The sequence below is a fragment of the Vespa mandarinia genome, chromosome 3, assembly GCF_050613455.1.
Source record: "Vespa mandarinia isolate Hongniang chromosome 3, ASM5061345v1, whole genome shotgun sequence".
Taxonomy (NCBI): Eukaryota; Metazoa; Arthropoda; class Insecta; order Hymenoptera; family Vespidae; genus Vespa; species Vespa mandarinia.
The window spans coordinates 9,619,000-9,630,000 of NC_140812.1; the positions used below are offsets into that span (position 1 = coordinate 9,619,000).

An 11,001-nucleotide genomic window follows, 5' to 3' on the forward strand; every position below is an offset into this window, starting at 1 on the left:
TAGATTCACGCACATTAAGTTCGAATATGATAGAAGATTTTTCAGCTTCCCGCAAAAAGATGATACTTGTAACAGTATAAGAAAAAAGTCTCTAAAATGTAAAAACAAATGTCTCTAGACAAACTTTTATACTGAACGTCATAGTTTGACTAATATCATCGTCAAAGTATTGGTTAGAATTTTAATTATCGCACTTTATAAATTTTAAAACATCATGCTTAGAATAAAATAAGCAAGTGGAACTCTTAATTTATTTATTATAAAAAAAGTGATCTCTTCTAATCGATAACCTTATACTGAAATCGATAAACGTATACTGAAGTATGATAGCAGTGAATCACATGTATTACTAATAAATTAGTAATTAAAGTTGTGAACATTTGATCTGTGAAATATATCACAGCGGATAAATATCATTATATGGCTGTTGTTCGAAAAAATTTTATTTGAAATCTAAAAAGAATGAGTTTCTGCATATATGATTCAGATATTGTTGTATGCAACAATGACCATCTCATAATATACAACATCGATAATAATTTAATAAATACCATAGCACTACCTCAGTTGGAATGTAATAAGGTAGTTAATATACATAACAATGTAGATATAGAATCATATCACATGATAATAAGTACAACATTTTCTAACGATGGCAAATATTTTTTGGTATGTACAAATCGTAAACAATTGTGTTTATATGAAAGAAAAAGTAAAAGGCTTATATCAAACAGAATATTATCTAGAGCAGCAAGCAAAGTAATATTTTCTCCAAACAATGATATAATTGTTGCCGATAAAGCTGGAGATGCTTATTTATTTTCTACCGCAAATCCTATAGAGAATGGAACTTTACTCTTGGGACATTTATCAATGCTGCTGGATATACTTGTCACGGAAGATGGAAAGTATATTTTAACAACTGATAGAGATGAAAAGATTCGTGTATCGATGTTTCCATATTCGTATAATATTGTATCTTATTGTCTTGGACATAGTAAATTTGTAACGAATATTTGTGAACTACCTCATAAAAAAAAAATTCTAGTATCTTCGGGAGGAGATGGAACTTTTATGTTATGGAATTATGAATATGGTAGAGAATTATTAACCATTAATTTTAGTGAAAAAATTGCTAAATATAATATTGACAAATTTAATCAAATTCTTAAAAGTAATCATTATGAAGAATACGTAAATGTCTTACCTGTGAAACATTTAAAAGCTATGGCACTTGATAAATTATCGTCTTTACTTGTTATAAGTTTTTATAGTAGTAATATATTACTGATATATATCATTGATGAAACAGTGGAATCACAATTAGCAGCTACTTGGATTGAAACTATAATAATGGAAGATGAACCTTTAGATTGTTTTTTAAAAAATCATCGAATGTGGGTTTTAACCAATTCAGGAGTGAACATATATATTTTGAAGAATAATCATTTTGTATTGGACTCAATTACAAATAATACATTAAAAGAATTGAATGAAGTTTGGATGTCATTGAATAATAATACACTTACGCAAAATTTATTCCCTATTTTGTACAAAAGAAAATATGATAATGTACAACAGTATTTAGAAAGAAAAAAAACACGTCTGTCAAATACTTTGGAATAAGTATTTTCAATTAACAAAATAAAATTCCAAAAAAAGAAAAAAGAAAGAAAAGAAAAGAAAAATAAGCATACAACCTCATGTATTATAAATGTAAATTCATCTCATTATTTGAATAATAAAAGCATGACAAGTTTACATGAATTTATATCAGACAAAATATATTTATGACGAGTTAAGCATGATTAATATATTATTAATATGCAAATTCACATGAAAATGTATGTATTGTTAAGATAAAATAAGGCTATTTTATTGATTTATTTGTATCATTCACTAAATCACAATAGCTATGTTGCTTTCTTATACTGGTTTGTAATCTAACTTTGATTCAAGTTTCTTATTATCTGAAACTTTCCTTACAGCTTTCATAAAATCTTCTTGGACAACATATTCTCTCTCTAATCTTATTGCAAATAATCCAGCTTCTGTACAAACATTTCTTAAATCTGCCCCATTAAATCCATCTGATAATTTGACTACTGCCTCATAATCTGTATTAAATATTAGCCAATTATTGTTAAATCATGAAGATTATGTATATTATACATTACATATTAATATATTTACCAATGTCACCATGCTTAGCAATTGGACCTGCATGAATTTTCAAAATTTCAAGTCGTGCTTGTTCATTAGGTAACGGTATTTCAATCTTTCTGTCCAAACGACCGGGTCTTAAAAGAGCAGGGTCCAAAGTATCAGGTCTATTTGTTGCCATTATCATTTTAACTTGACCTAAAGAATCAAAGCCGTCCATTTGATTTAATAATTCCATTAGAGTTCTTTGAATCTCTCTATCTGCACTAGTTCCCTCAGAAAATCTTCGCCCGCCTATGTAAAATCAAATATTAATAATATTAAGTAACATTTCTTTTGTGTATATTATGTATATTTTTTTCTTTTTTTGTATATACTATTAACTTTATCAGAATGCCGTTTCTATATAAAAAATTTTACCTATAGCATCAATTTCATCCATGAATATAATACATGGTTGATGATCACGAGCATAATTAAACATTTCTCTGATCAATCGTGCTGATTCTCCAATATATTTGTCAACAATAGCACTTGATACAACTTTCAAGAAATTTGCATCTAATTGACTAGCAACTGCCCTTGCTAGTAGTGTTTTGCCAGTACCAGGTGGACCATATAATAAACATCCCTTAGGTGGAGTAATACCAACTCTTTGGAAGAGTTCAGGATTTAATAAAGGTAATTCTATAACTTCTCGTAATTCACGTATTTGTTCGCTTAAACCACCAATAGCAGAATATGTAACATCACCAGGATCTTCATGAGACATATTGTAAACCAATGGATCAACCTAAACGAGATAAAATACAGTTTATAACAAGTATAGACAACTAAAGTATAACATACATTTAATTATTGCATATCAAATTATTTTTACCTCACGTGGTAAATAACGCATTATAGTTAAAGTTGTCATATCAAGAGCAACTCTGGTTCCAGACTTTAATTTATTTTTATCAAGTTGACGTCTGCAACCAACAACATAGCGAGGACCATTTGTTGCTTTTACTATAACTGAAATAACATTACATATTTTTTTTATACTTTTTCTTAAAATAAAACAAAATGTTTCTATATCTTTTTTCTTTTTTGTTATATAACATGGTTTTATATTTGTTAAAGCATTTCACTTACATTTCTCTTCTGTAAGTTGCTTAAGAACCTCACCAACAATCTATGGAAAGAAAATATATGTGTGCACATATTGATAATTTTTTACACAAAGAAATATTTAAAACTGTACTTATTAAACAATATGATTTATTTACCTGACCAACACTTTGAAGAGCTTTCAAGTCATTTTCAGACTTGTCATATTGTTTGGTCAAATCTTTTAAGTGTTCCCTCACTATAAATATAAAAAAATATTTACACACACACACATATATATATATATATATATATATTACACATATACAAAAAGTATAATTTTATATTTATATGTATTTAATTATAGAGGAAATAATAAAATATAAATAACAATTAATAATAAATCAAACATGAAACAAAGAACTATTATAGGAAAATGAGGTTAGGTAATATATATGTTTTTGGAAAGGGCAAATTATCTAAAAAAGAAAAATAAAAATATATACATCTTACTTTCTTTTAATCGTGATTCTACTTCTTTGTGTTCCAGAAGTTTTTTTCGATAATTTTGAAGAACCTTTTCTCTTACAGAATCCATGGTGACCGCCATTTTTACTTATTTTGCTGTATAACTGTCATTGAGAAAGTTTCTAGGTAGATTCATATAGAATTGACGAAGTTTACTAACTTCATCCTCGATTGTACTTCCATCTACAGTTTGTGATTTCAATGACGGAGTATAAAACAAAATGAAAGTATATAAGAATAATAATCTAATTATTTTCTATTATTTTTTTTTTTAAAACTGAAAAATTTCAATAAAAATATATTTAATTGATAAGAATAATTAAACTTTACAAACTGTTAGTAATTACATATTAAACATCTTTTATTTTGAAAATGAAATTTGAACAGATTCAAAAAAACTGCTATTGAAATAAATTTTGTATTAATACTTTATATTTTAATATTAATTTTTACATTTATGTTTTATTACAATTATTATGTTTTAATTACAATTACATTATAAATACATGATAATGTTTATCACAAGTATATATCATAAGAATCAAATACACTCAATTCATGCTTATATTTTTTCAAAACAAATTCTTATAACTCAATGAATAAAATAAAAATAATATATAAAACAATTTATCCTAGTTAATTACCTAACTACATTATTAATCCTTTTTTTGATTTAATGATGCATTTGTTTTTTTAAACTGAGAGACTTTACAATAAACTCACATTAATACAAGAAAATCACTTTCATTGCAATATATATAAAAATAAATGTATTACTTGAAAATTGCACGTTTCGATATTTTATAATAAAATTATCACCAATATAATCAATTTTTTATTCTCGTAATTATATCCATACTTTTATGATTAATTAGTATTTTGTAATTGAAAATCTTAGAGGATAATTTCATCAATATTTTTTGTTTTAAGTTTATTAATTGTATAATATTCATTCTTGTACTCTTTTAAATGTACAAAATACCATCAAAACTCTATTGGAAACTAAATTGCATAGTAATACTGTAGATAGTTTAAGTATTTTCTTCAGTCTTGTTTTTTTTGTAATTTTGTTACAAACGACCTAAAAACAAAGACGCAAAAAATATCGGAAGTTAATATATTTTATACATTTAAATATAATTTTAAGAATAACTCAAGTATCATTTATTTCATTTACTTACTCAATTATATTCGGTAATATTTTATATCGACAAATATATTTATGTCCAAGTTCATATAATGCTTCTATTCTAACCATTTCAATTAGATTTGTTTCATTTTTATGATAATTCAATCCTGCTTGATACAACTAAAATATATATCATAAAAAGATATATTGTTTATTTTTTAAATACTTCTAATAGATATATTATTTCAGGTATAATATTTAAACATACTTTTTCACCCAAATATAATGGTATAATGTTATCATCTTCAGCATGTAATATCATAACAGAACAAGTAATATTTTTAATGTGTTTGTCAGATTCAAATCGTAAACCATTGTGATAGAAAGGTTCTACAATTAGCCAATTGAACCATGGTAAGTGTTTAAATATCTGTATTAAAATGAATAAGACATCAGAAATTAAGAAAGAGGGGCATATTTTTAAAAATATAAAAATAAAAAACCTGTGCAAATGGATGCTCGCTTATTTCATCAAGAATATTATTGAAAGGTGATTCGAGTATCAAACCCGTAGGCATTATACCTTTAGCACCTAATAATGCTAATGCATGCGTGGACACTCTATCCTCAAAGAATTCGTATTAAAATTACATTTTGTAATATTATATATATATATATATATATATATATATATATATATAATAATATTAAATACAATAATATATATGTAATATTGTATACAAGAATATTAAACATATATGAATGATTGTCTAGAAGAAAGATGTATATCAAGGTTTCATAAAATTTACAGAAAAACAAAAACAATTTTCATTGTTCATTGTAACAATTAAATAAGTAGCTTCTATAATATGTGCCTTTTTCTACACTCTCACTCATATCTTATTATATTTAATATGTATCTATAAATATATCGAACGATATTTGAACTCTTACCCAGTACCCAAAGAATGTCCCCAAACAAAAACAGGTGCAGTGCCATTAACTTTAGCCATTACCCATTCAATAATATATTTACTATCATTGACGATACCTGTTTCTGAGAGGTCTGCTTTGTCGCTATCTCCATAACCTAAATATCATATTTAAGATTATACTCTGTCAAACAAATTAGAGAATGAATATGAATAATCTTTATACACACTTCTATAATCAAAGCACACAACATGATAATCCAAATTTTGGAAAAGTTTATAAAGTTCTAATCTGTGGCTACTTGCTCTATTTCCACTATTTCCATGCATATATACAAAAACTGGTTTACTACTGTTATGTAAAGAAGTTTCAAAAGCTTCATTCGTTGGAACAAATGAATCATTTATTAAAGATTGCGGTAATATATGCCTGAAAAGAGATAGACAATAATGTAAAAAAAAGAAATATATATATATATATATATATATATATATATATATATATATATATGTATAATACCAATTAAATTTTATAGTTATATTTCTTGTATTATTTACCATATTCCTAATTTTACGTGTTCATTGGTATGCAAGTAAAAATTTCTAACTCCTTTCAAGCCAAGAATCTCTGGTTTTGAAAAATCAGTGTTAAGTGGCCAATATACTAAAAAAATAAAATTTATTATTTTGTTTGAAGAATTAGTAGATTTGTTGTTACATATGTTGGTACCAATGTACAAAAGGTGAATATTTACCAAAATTTAAAAAAAGGATTTTTTTTTGTACTGTATAAGAATAATGAAATATAATAGGTAAAATACCAAATAAAATAAGATAAGTTAGAATTGATACTTTCATGATCCACAATAAACATCTGAAATATATATAGATAGTATTAGAATTACAATTTATATATATCTCATAATAAAAAGAATAATAGTTAAAAAAGCGATAGTAACATCTATTTATAGAATATACTTATATGCTATACTCCAAGTGTAATTAATATGTTGGGAAAGCATTATATTAATGTTATTTGGATTATTTGGTCATTTAATTTGCTTATGATATTAAATAAGAGAAAGTATATAATTAGATATACCAATAATTAACCACAGAAGTTTGATTGATTCAACAAAGTAACTTACATTCCTGTGTACCAAATATCAAGGACGACGAATGGTATCACTGCTGCTAAGAGTAGGTAACTCGATCGCATGTTTGTTAGTAGTTACCAAAGCTTAAGGATTCCTGTCACAAGTCCTTTTATGATGTAAAATACTTTCAGTTAGCAAAATTTATTGCAGGAAGTTATAAAAGCACATTTTATTTGGAATGTTATGTTCTTAATATTCTGTAATTGATGTTTCAAATATATATGCATGTATTTTATAGATGCATATCATTAGTTATAAGAAAAATCTAGAGATAATTTATCCAAATGAAATGAGTCATAAATATATGTATAAATAGTAAAAGTAATTACATAATCATTCTATTTTATAATTTTATAATCTTTAAATAACTTTATCCAAAAAACTTTGTATAATAAAACATTGTATAATCACGTGCAATTTGCATGAATGCAAATTTAAAGATATTAATATAATTAATTATAATAATAATGAAGAGTACTGTATTTTTTCTTTTTTTTTTCTATTATTTATAAGTATGTAAACTTACTTTTGCATTAGAAGCCTGTCTTTGTTGAATAATGGTTGAATCCGTTCGTATACTTATAAGTTAATATATTAATGGTAAATATATACAAAAAAATTTTTATATCTCTTAATCCTATTAATTCTTTAAGTCTTTGTTATCATGCAGGCACAACAAAAAAAAATTGTTACCTTTTTATTAAGCGTTTTTTTGGCAACCAATATAACATATTAAGTGAATATAAGAAATATTGATAAATCGGCACAATTATCAATATTATTATAATACGTATAATTATACTTCAACTATGATTGTAATGAACTATTATAAAATATCATTAAAAGGAAGCACACTCATTCTTTTTTCTGTGTTAACAATAATTAACTATAATATTGATTAATAAATGATTAATCTTTTCAACATTTAAATTCAATGTTTAATTAAAACATTGGATTAAAATTCTTTTTTATTTTTTCTAATATTCACAAATTATATTATAAAGAAAAAATAATTATCATAAATGAGCAATTATAAATCACTATTAAATTGACCTTTCCGAAGGAGCTTAGAAGATATACTGAAAGGAATCAAAGAAAGCAGACAATAAATTAAGTGCTTACTTCAGAACTATAAAACGGTATGACGTATTCCTAAATAATCGACGGAAATTACGCTTTATGGTTTTTTCACGAATTGTTACTATATTCTTTTTTCTTTTTATGTCTTTTCTAAGTCCAATTTTAATGTAATATTTATTAAGTAGAAATATGTAATGTACTAAGTATAAACAATAAAAAATTTCGAATAATTAGATTTGATTTTCGACAAAACAATTTGTTAAAAATTAGATCACATTTGAACAGATCATTAAAATCTGTTTGTCAGTGACAACTCTTTATATGAATTGTATTTTATGCAATTTACTTTTTCAATGTTTTTGATACACGCTCCTCTATCGTTGTTTGAGTTAAGTACTTTACGATCGATTATATTCGTTTAAATATTGAGTTTATATCTCTATATTTTTATTATTTATGGTAGTCATATATACAGAAAGGTTGCGACCAATCGCGTTATTTGATTGGCCTTTGTAACATTGACTGTATCGGTACAATCGAAAAATTCAACATGTTGGAATTTTACTGCTACAGTTCTTACGTACAGCCAATCAGATTGCAAGGTTATTAATATCATACATTCGGCGCGAAAAACGAAGCACTTACAAAATATTGAATGCATAAATTTATATTCATCCAAAGATGATATAATGCAAAATTTATTTATTCCATAACAATTGATAAATTTACTTTAAAAATTTACAAAGTATTTCTTAAATATTTAAGATAATTCACTTCTATAACTTATATAACAGTAAACGAAGTCAAACGGATGTAGTAACGTTGCCATAGCAACGCTACGTTACGGAATATTGTGTGCATGGATTCCAACGATACGTTTACGGTTATTCTTACGGAAAGTCTATTTGGTCAATCTAAATCTTTTAATGTTCGAACATTATATTTACTTCATAAAAATCAAATAAGAAGTTTAATGCTACATTAGAATAGTCGTAAGTACATATTTTTTAAATATATAAGCTAGAGAATAAATGGAAAAATAAAATAATTTTTATTTCTCCACAGTATAATAATTTAACAATATTAATTGCAGATGAGTCGCAAAGAAGCTTTATCGCAATTTATTCAACAAATTCATGGCAGACCTGTAGTTGTTAAATTAAATAGTGGCGTTGATTACAGAGGTATATATCTGTTTTTTTTTTTATTTAATTATTATATTTTGAAATTTTATAACCAAAATTTTAATATGCTAATCATTGTAAATGTTCATAGGTGTATTAGCTTGTCTCGATGGCTATATGAATATAGCATTAGAACAAACAGAGGAATATGTTAATGGACAATTAAAAGATAAATATGGTGATGCTTTTATACGTGGTAATAATGTATTATATATTAGTACACAAAAGCGTAGAACATAGCTATGAAATAAAGCAATTTATTTCATAATTATACATTTTTATAATGAACACAAATGAAATCTTTTTTTATGTTAGCATTAGATAAGTGATAATATGAATATATGATATTAGTTTCTTTTATGTAATAAAGTTAACGAATAAATTCTTAAGGGATATCATAAATGTTAATTAATTATTCGTATAAAACATATATATATATATATTTTGTAATACAAGTTTTCTCAATTTTTTTATATTTTTAACAATAGTATATGAATCTATAGTTTTATCAATCTCAAAGTTTATAATATTATGGATTGTTTGAATTTCTTTATTTTGATATTTCCATTTCAATATCCTCTCCTATTTCCTTTTTCTTCTCGTTTTCTTTCATAGCTTTTAATCTAGCGAGTTTTCGTTCAATAGCCATCTGTCTATTTTTTTCAATTCTTTCTTTTATTTCATCACTTAATTCTGAAGTATTAGTTTGCGAGCTGCTTGTTTCTATGACTTTATCAGTTTGAGTAGAACATTGTTCAAATGCATTTACAAATAACATATTAGCACGATCATTTATAGATATATCATTTTTGTTAAGATTGGGTTGTACCAACGTTTCCTTTTGTTTTTCAATTTGTTCGGCAATTAGTAAATCAAATGCATCAACAGTAGAATTACTTTCTATAGGTTCATCATCACTTACATTATTCTGTGAAATTTCACCATCATCAAATGATATCATATCATTTCTATATTTTGTTACAAATACTGACAGGTCTTTTTTAGAACCAAGCTTCTCTGTTTTTTCTAAAAAGTCATCAAAATCCAACTTTGGGAACAATCTATGCGCCCAATGTTCTAATCTTTTCATAACACGGTCCAAATCCTTTTTTTCATATCCTTTCCCATGAAATTTAAATCCTTCAAAATGTTTCTCAATGGTATGTATACCTTTGGGACCCTTCAAACGTTCTGTATTAAGTTTAGGTATAGGATTACGTGTGACATGCTTTTCTGACTTCGAAGGATTTTTTGGGACATTCTCCTTTTGTTCTTCTTCATCAATATCGTTTAAATTTTCACAATCTTCGTTCGCATCTTCTTTTTCATACTCTGTCAATATTTCATCCTCGTGGTCAGAAAAATTCGACAATGCAGTCATATTGACAAATCTTTATTAGTAAAAAGTATATAAAGATAATGGAATAAAGTAGTTAACTACACGTAATATTGTGTTATATGTTTGTAAACATCAAAACTATTCAGAGAACTGGATTAGCTGTCTTTTGAAAAATCTTAACCTAAAAATCGCTATCATCGTTATCTTCAGAAGTAGATGTTTCTTTTTCCATAAAACTATCGAACTCTCCGTTAGATTTATTCATTCTTTTTAACAAAGATACTAACAATCTTTTGTTGAGATGATCCGTTTGCGTAATTTCTCTTACTACTTGTTGATAATTTCCATTCGAGGGACGCTCGGTTTGCAATTTCTGCAATGTATCTCTATTTGGTTC

The 11,001-nt window shown here is 25.5% G+C and overlaps 6 protein-coding genes across 13 annotated transcripts in view; 2 read left to right on the plus strand and 4 right to left on the minus strand.

Moving 5' to 3' along the window:
* Positions 1-16: 16 nt before the first annotated feature.
* Positions 17-1,674, plus strand: wuho (tRNA (guanine-N(7)-)-methyltransferase non-catalytic subunit wuho). Its single transcript, XM_035873870.2, has one exon. The coding sequence runs from the start codon at positions 463-465 to the stop codon at positions 1,624-1,626; it is 1,164 nt and encodes a 387-aa protein (XP_035729763.1). The 5' UTR covers positions 17-462; the 3' UTR covers positions 1,627-1,674.
* Positions 1,675-1,763: 89 nt separating this feature from the next.
* On the minus strand, positions 1,764-3,934 carry Rpt4 (Regulatory particle triple-A ATPase 4). Its single transcript, XM_035873869.2, has 7 exons — positions 3,769-3,934; positions 3,435-3,514; positions 3,301-3,340; positions 3,044-3,180; positions 2,584-2,956; positions 2,194-2,457; positions 1,764-2,117 (listed from the first exon to the last, which is right to left on the minus strand). Exons 1-7 carry the CDS (start codon positions 3,863-3,865, stop codon positions 1,927-1,929), a joined length of 1,182 nt encoding a protein of 393 aa, XP_035729762.1. The 5' UTR covers positions 3,866-3,934; the 3' UTR covers positions 1,764-1,926.
* Positions 3,935-4,551: 617 nt separating this feature from the next.
* The window catches only part of LOC118445007 (lysophosphatidylserine lipase ABHD12), an 8,705-nt gene continuing 2,255 nt past the window's right edge, over positions 4,552-11,001 (minus strand). The window contains exons 1-11 of one of the 8 annotated variants that reach the window (XM_035873876.2): positions 8,124-8,366; positions 7,528-7,579; positions 6,993-7,107; positions 6,600-6,718; positions 6,403-6,508; positions 6,075-6,274; positions 5,867-6,002; positions 5,416-5,533; positions 5,181-5,342; positions 4,965-5,092; positions 4,553-4,864 (exon numbers count right to left, since the gene is read on the minus strand). In XM_035873876.2, coding sequence (XP_035729769.1) covers positions 4,828-4,864; positions 4,965-5,092; positions 5,181-5,342; positions 5,416-5,533; positions 5,867-6,002; positions 6,075-6,274; positions 6,403-6,508; positions 6,600-6,718; positions 6,993-7,063 — 1,077 coding nt within the window. In that variant the 5' untranslated portion in view covers positions 7,064-7,107; positions 7,528-7,579; positions 8,124-8,366 and the 3' untranslated portion in view covers positions 4,553-4,827. The other 7 variants (XM_035873873.2, XM_035873874.2, XM_035873875.2 and 4 more) reach the window with 7 other exon arrangements.
* On the plus strand, positions 8,906-9,649 carry LOC118445016 (U6 snRNA-associated Sm-like protein LSm6). Its single transcript, XM_035873897.2, has 3 exons — positions 8,906-9,073; positions 9,175-9,265; positions 9,357-9,649. Exons 2-3 carry the CDS (start codon positions 9,175-9,177, stop codon positions 9,503-9,505), a joined length of 240 nt encoding a protein of 79 aa, XP_035729790.1. The 5' UTR covers positions 8,906-9,073; the 3' UTR covers positions 9,506-9,649.
* LOC118445011 (TIMELESS-interacting protein) lies at positions 9,754-10,664 on the minus strand. The gene has a single exon (XM_035873891.2). It carries the CDS (start codon positions 10,644-10,646, stop codon positions 9,816-9,818), a length of 831 nt encoding a protein of 276 aa, XP_035729784.2. The 5' UTR covers positions 10,647-10,664; the 3' UTR covers positions 9,754-9,815.
* Positions 10,774-11,001, minus strand: part of LOC118445018 (uncharacterized) — a 385-nt gene continuing 157 nt past the window's right edge. The window contains exon 1 of the mRNA XM_035873898.2: positions 10,774-11,001. This exon is cut by the window's right edge and continues 157 nt beyond it. Within this exon, the coding sequence (XP_035729791.1) occupies positions 10,786-11,001 (216 nt within the window). The 3' untranslated portion in view covers positions 10,774-10,785.

Bases quoted from the DNA above. Each gene is read 5' to 3' on its own strand.
- wuho (XM_035873870.2), top strand. From the start codon at position 463: ATGAGTTTCTGCATATATGATTCAGATATTGTTGTATGCAACAATGAC.
- Rpt4 (XM_035873869.2), bottom strand. From the start codon at position 3,865: ATGGCGGTCACCATGGATTCTGTAAGAGAAAAGGTTCTTCAAAATTAT. The intron at 2,957-3,043 runs GTAAAAATAATT...TATCTCGTTTAG, and splicing joins TGCGTTATTTACCACGTGAG to GTTGATCCATTGGTTTACAA. The intron at 2,118-2,193 runs GTAAATATATTA...TATTTAATACAG, and splicing joins TGCTAAGCATGGTGACATTG to ATTATGAGGCAGTAGTCAAA.
- LOC118445016 (XM_035873897.2), top strand. From the start codon at position 9,175: ATGAGTCGCAAAGAAGCTTTATCGCAATTTATTCAACAAATTCATGGC. The intron at 9,266-9,356 runs GTATATATCTGT...AAATGTTCATAG, and splicing joins TAGTGGCGTTGATTACAGAG to GTGTATTAGCTTGTCTCGAT.
- LOC118445011 (XM_035873891.2), bottom strand. From the start codon at position 10,646: ATGACTGCATTGTCGAATTTTTCTGACCACGAGGATGAAATATTGACA.